We start from the raw sequence: 6,318 nt of genomic DNA on the forward strand, positions 1-6,318 counted from the left end.
AGAGACAGAAGGAGACAGACAGAGACAGACAGAGACAGAAGGAGACAGAAGGAGACAGAAGGAGACAGACAGAGACAGACGGAGACAGAAGGAGACAGAAGGAGACAGAAGGAGACAGAAGGAGACAGAAGGAGACAGAAGGAGACAGAAGGAGACAGAAGGAGACAGACGACTCTGTCTCTGCATCTACATTTGATCAACTCAGTAAAATTTACTGCAGTGTTTCCAACTCCTCAGTATTAAATTTTCTATTATTTATCCTAAAAGTCACTAGAAGTTTCTAAATGACATCATCACCTCATTTGCATAATTGTAAATGTTCAGGTAATTGTAATGAGCGTTGTAGGACAGAGGAATAACACTCTGTTAGAGATAAAAATAAACAGAAAAAAAAAATAAACAAAATAATCCGCAAAATGCCCAATATAATCAACAAAATGAATAAAATAATCAACAAAACAAATAAAGTAATCAACAAAATAAACAAAACAATCAGCAAACTGATGAAAATAATCAACAAAATGAATAAAATAATCAACAAAAACAACTAAATAATAAACAAACTGACTAAAATAATTAACAAAATGAGCTAAATCTATATTATTTGTCTTAAAAGTCTCTAGAAGTTTCTAAATGACAGCATCACCTAATTTGCATAATTGTAAATGTTCAGGAATAACATTGTGTTAGAGACACAAAGTGAGAATAAAACCATCCTGAACATGTTTGGAACTCCAGATGAACTCTCCTCTGTCTGTTCTAGTTTAGTTTAACGGCCCAGGTCCAACTGTCCTCCTTTATCTGGACTTGGGGACCAGCTAAAGGGACCCAACACAGACCCTCTGGACCAGATACTGAGGTTAGGGACTGGTTTATCGCTTTGGTGGTTGAGTTTTTCTCTTCCTTTTCTTCAGTTTGGTTTGGTTTTAACCTTATGGTCCACTGAGGAGACGACGACAAGTCACAGAAAAACAGGAACATTTACTACTCACAAGAATCCATTCTTTCTATCTTTCTTAAACTAAATTATGTTTGGTATTTGTTTTATCTCCACACAGTTTGTTCCACAGATGGTCATACAGACACTTTTTAACCTAGTGCGTACTTTATGAATCTTTAAATTTAATTTTCCCCTTAAATCAGAACCTCTCTCTTTCGGAAAACATTTCTTGAATATTGCAGTAAGTTATTCTTTGCTTTACACATTATTTGAATAGTTTTGAACTCCACAAGGTCGATGAGTTTTACAGTTTTAGGTTGTAAAAACAGTGGATTGGTGTGTTCATGAAAACTAACATTATGAACAGCTCTTATTGCTCTTTTTTGTCGTATTAAAAGTCTTTGTAATGGATGGGGATTGTTCTTGTTTGTATTGACTCATGTCTGTAACATATTGTTTGTACATTTTCTGCATAATTACCAATAAAAAGACTTTGAGCTAAAAAAAAAAAAAAACAAACATCTGGATGACAGTGCATCCGTTCAGGTGTTTGGATGAAGCCGTCTTTCTCTCTAGTGTTACCTGGCACAGGAGACCTCAAAGCCTTTGACGTTCTCCAGCAGGATGTATCGGGGCAGCCTGGAGAACCTGGACACACAGATGGTGTTTATGGACATTTATATCAAGGAAGACAAGATAACAGGGGTTAAGGACAGCAGCACAAAAGAATGACATCTACCCATGAACTACAACAAAGACAGGATGTCATCAATGAACATGTGATTACAAATTAAAAAAAGATTATTATTTAACAACACTGTCAAACAATGGAATCGATGGTAAATTATAAAGCCAGACATCTCTGATTAAAAATGTTATGTGTGTGTTTTATTAATGTTACACGAAGGGTCAAATGTGACATGAACAGCATTTAAAGGTTATTCCAAAAAGTAACAAGTGGTTCCAGGCAAAACAAGCCCCGCCCCTCGCATGTATTGTATCTTATTTTGTCATGGATCCAGCTGATGTCATCATGTCCATATGTGTGCTGATGTCATATCAATTACCTCTATACATGTGCCAAGTTTGATGGAAACTGAAACAAAATTGATGTTGTTATAGACATTTGACATTTTGCCCATTACAAGGAAATGGGGAAAAAAAGGATTTAAAAAATTCATAAAACTGAAACTTTGACCTACTTTTCCCAAAATGTAATCAGATCTATTCTGGGTCACTGGTAATCTATAAACCCAATTTGGTCTGAATTCAACCAATAGTTTTGCTGCTACAGTGTTAACAAACAAACAAACAAATAAACAGAACCAAAAACAATAGCCCTTGCCTCCCCTTGGGGGGTGTGGGGGGTAAAAAGCTGAATGTGAGGTTTAGACCTTGGAAGAAGATCGAGGATATAGAGGAAGCTCTTCGTTCTCAGGTCAACGACGTCACCCTTAAGTCCAATCCTGTAAAAGAAGAAAAAATTAGGAAGAAAGATAGGTCGAAGTTTACATTCCAGATCAGTAATGACACAGAAAACTAGAAAAGCACTCAGAGCACAGACCTCCACCAAGGCAGATCAGCCCCATACACACACACACACACACACACACACACACACACACACACACACACCACCACCACCAACATTTAATCATTTGTTCCTTGTGCCAGTATCAACATTTCCTGAAAATTTCATCAAAATCCTTCCATAACTTTGACTTATCTTGCTAACAGACAAACAAACAAACAAACAAACCCCATTGAAAACATAACCACTTTGGCGAAGATAATAATGTAGGACTATCATACAACTACCAAAATAATAACGAATGTAATGACTCCAGTAATTACTGTAAAAATACTAAACAGCTAATTTCCAAACTGTAACGCTAACACTGATCTTCCTTCTGTTTCAACGTAATAATGTAGAAATTCTATGTTTATTGTGGCGACTTTCTACCTGAAACCACTTCTTATCAATAACCATCAGTCAAGGTTGAAAAATGCAAAAGAACACAATCTGATTTCATTTCAGGTTCATATTAGACTTAACCAACAAATGCTCATATAAAAGTTTAAACAAATGACAAACTGTTTACAAAGTCTGTGTGTCATTATGGGAACTCTGACCTATTGTTCTATGCATTTATGACTTTGCTGACACATGAAAACAATGGTGTAACACATTAGAAGATTGGATAGAACTTGTTAAAGAAACTTCCCAGATGGAGAAACTCACATTTGCTTTGAGACTCGAACATGAGAAAGTGAAGGACTGCTGGGAACCACAGATGGACTTTATGAACACACCCACTGTTGTTTAAGCTACTAAATTACTGTTGTTTTTATTACCTCCGCCATGGAGGTTATGTTTTCATCAGGGTTTGTCTGTTCATTTGTCTGTCTGTCTGTTAGCAAGATAACTCTAAAAGCTATGGATGGATTTTGATTTTCAGGAAATGCTGATACTGACACAAGGAGCCTTAGAAAAAGGACCGTTTTTTGTGTCACATGGTGTTTGTACCTGGTGAAAGGCTGACACGGAGGACTCATCAAAATCATGTCAAATGACAGTTTATTGAAGTCATCCAGTGGAATGCCCTGAGGGGAGCACATCACATGTATGTCCATGTTAATGTTTAACAGCTTTGCAGAAATAAACCACAAAATAAGTAAACAGAAATGATGTTCTAACATATATCCATCATAACTACAAACATCAGCTGATAAGGAAAGTTTTATCCTGATAACTTTTTGGTTGTATCATCCAACCACATCTGATTATTAAGCCCAAACAGGTCTGAACACACTCCCATTCATCCTCATTCCAACGCCCTGAAAAGCCTTTGAATGGATCACCAAACGCTGAATCAGGTTAAAAGTGGTCAAACTATTATCACCAACCTCGATAGTTTTGTTCCAGAGGGGCGTGTCTGGGAAGTTGTGCTTGTAGACCTGATTGGCTGTGGTGTTTATGTCAACGGCAGCCACCACGTGGGCAGGTATGCCGCTCTCTGGAGGAAGAAGGATAAAAAATTTTTAAAAAAGAGACAAAGAGTCTTGTTTGTCCACAAAGTTCTCAATAATTATTACAGAAGTGAAAAAGAAGGCAGGGCTTACTTATAACCCCGCCCAGTCACACAACACTTTGCCCCTCCTGCTCACAGTTGTGTGTTAGTTCTATGTTCAGTTGTTACACATGAGTCAGTTGGATCCAGATGTGTTGAACACTGCAGTGACATATTGTTTGCAGACGTCATTGAACTTGTTTATATCTAAAGATTATACTATATTACATTAACTTTTATACCATTGTTATTTCTATATTGAAATATTTTTAATGTATCCTTTTATACCTTTTGTGGTTGGTGTTTTAGTTGGTTCTGGAATAAAGGACAAGTAATTTGTCATTTTTAGACATGTCTTTTTCACATTATTTTTCACCTATTCAAATAATCGTTTAATGGAATCAAAGAAAACAATCAATAGATTAATCATTACAAAAATAATCAATTATACTTTTCTTTTGTTCAGACAAGGTATAGTTTTTAGATGTTACCTGCTTGACAGTTTGGACTGTGACTCCTGAGGCCAAGTTTGAATATGTACATAGTGATTTGTTGGGTTTAGTTGGCCAGTGTAGGATCCTCTTACTGTGGAGTCACAGTCGAAACTGTCAAGCAGTAACATCTAAAAACTATACCAAGTCTGAACAAAAGGGGAAAAAAGAAAAGTAGAATTACATTGACAGAAGACAAAATGAATTAGCTTTAAAAATAATCGATAGCTGCAGCTCTGGTGTAGATGTGACGAATCTGCGGCTCAAACATCTGGACCTCCAGTGGATGTAAACAAACCTTAGCAGTCACGTGACATTATCCACGCTACAACACCGGAAGTGATCTCCCTCCTGTTGCTGCTTTTGGATACCCGTGTTAGCTTCACTGAATACAGAGTTAATATTCCCCTGGTTAATAACTATTGATGAATGATGACTTTTCACTGAAGCATTGATCAGTACAGCTGGTATGGAAACATGTTCATGAGTTTAAATCTAAGTTTTGACCACAGTTTGGTGCGCTGTAAATCGCCGCGTGACACACCACACAAAACCCATCACCGGAAGTGGTTCAGAGGAACGGAACAACATGAAACACGGAGGTTATCAGCAGACGTTACCTTTTAAAGCAAAATGCATCCCTCCTATCCCACTGTACAGCTCCAGAACCCGTAGATTCTCCATCCCATAACAGCTGATTTCTTCTTCTGCGGATTCTTCTTCTTCTCGTATTTAAATGGCGGATTACAACCAACATTAAAATGTGTATACAGCCACCTACTGGACCGGAGTGTGTAAACCAGAGTTTATTACTTCAGGTTACAATCTAGATGACACTAATAATAATAATAATAATAATAATAATAATAATAATAATAATAATAATAATAATAAATATATGTAGAGGTAGAGCTAAAAATAACATTAGTTTAACATAATACTATATACATTAGAATTTAGATTGCTTCTTCTTCTTCTTCTTCTATCCACCCAGATTAAAAGGTGCATAGCGCCACCTATAGACTATGACATAATTCCACAGATGATGTTCCTGGTGATTCCCCTGTGGTCAATAATGATGTGATTCTAACTGTGCCTTTACTAATTATTGGATCTTCGTTTTTATTCTCTTTAATTTATTTATTGATTATTTATATTTTGTCTATATATGTTTTGTCTATATGTCTATATATCTTTTATTCTCTGGCTTTTAACTCCACATGAGTTGTGTGGTCTTCTGTGTCTTTTACACTACCAGTCAAAAGTTTGGACTCAGCTTCGCATTTAAATGGCATCGGATGGACTGCAGATGGCCAACAAGTGCTCAGCATCACTGGGAACTCCTTCAAGACTTTTGAAAAATATTTCAGGTCACTACCTCATGAAGCTCATCGAGAGAATGCCAAGAATGTGCAAAGCAGTAATAAAAGCAAAATGTAGCTATTTGAAGAATCTAAAATATCAAACATGCTTTGAGCTATGTCACACTTTTTTTTAACTACATAATTCCATTTGTGTTCATTCATAATTTTAAAGCCTTCAGTGAGAATCTACAATGTAAATAGTCATGAAAATAAAGACAAACCAGGTGAGTCCACACTTTTGATTGGTAGTGTATTTATTTACTTTTATTGATTTTTATTACGTTTTATTAACTATTTCATTTTGCGTTATTTAGAGCATTCCTGTCGTAGTTTTATGTACTTATTTATTGTTTTTAGTATTTCTCTTAATTGTTTTATTGTTTGTATGATGTGCAGGACTTTGGAAACATTCTTGTTTAAATGTGCTATATAAATAAAGTGGATTGGATTGG

The 6,318-nt window shown here is 36.0% G+C and overlaps 1 protein-coding gene across 1 annotated transcript; it reads right to left on the bottom strand.

The window, feature by feature from the left end:
• Positions 1-1,485: 1,485 nt before the first annotated feature.
• LOC115411505 (tRNA (cytosine(38)-C(5))-methyltransferase-like) lies at positions 1,486-5,223 on the bottom strand. Its single transcript, XM_030123682.1, has 5 exons — positions 5,123-5,223; positions 3,848-3,957; positions 3,468-3,544; positions 2,335-2,406; positions 1,486-1,588 (listed from the first exon to the last, which is right to left on the bottom strand). Exons 1-5 carry the CDS (start codon positions 5,184-5,186, stop codon positions 1,519-1,521), a joined length of 393 nt encoding a protein of 130 aa, XP_029979542.1. The 5' UTR covers positions 5,187-5,223; the 3' UTR covers positions 1,486-1,518.
• Between the last annotated feature and the right edge of the window lie 1,095 nt (positions 5,224-6,318).

This window comes from Sphaeramia orbicularis, chromosome 20, assembly GCF_902148855.1.
Source record: "Sphaeramia orbicularis chromosome 20, fSphaOr1.1, whole genome shotgun sequence".
In the NCBI taxonomy this organism is placed as follows: Eukaryota; Metazoa; Chordata; class Actinopteri; order Kurtiformes; family Apogonidae; genus Sphaeramia; species Sphaeramia orbicularis.

Bases quoted from the DNA above. Each gene is read 5' to 3' on its own strand.
- LOC115411505 (XM_030123682.1), bottom strand. From the start codon at position 5,186: ATGGAGAATCTACGGGTTCTGGAGCTGTACAGTGGGATAGGAGGGATG. The intron at 3,958-5,122 runs GTAACGTCTGCT...TTCTTCCTCCAG, and splicing joins GATGCATTTTGCTTTAAAAG to AGAGCGGCATACCTGCCCAC. The intron at 3,545-3,847 runs GTTGGTGATAAT...TGCTCCCCTCAG, and splicing joins TCTGGAACAAAACTATCGAG to GGCATTCCACTGGATGACTT.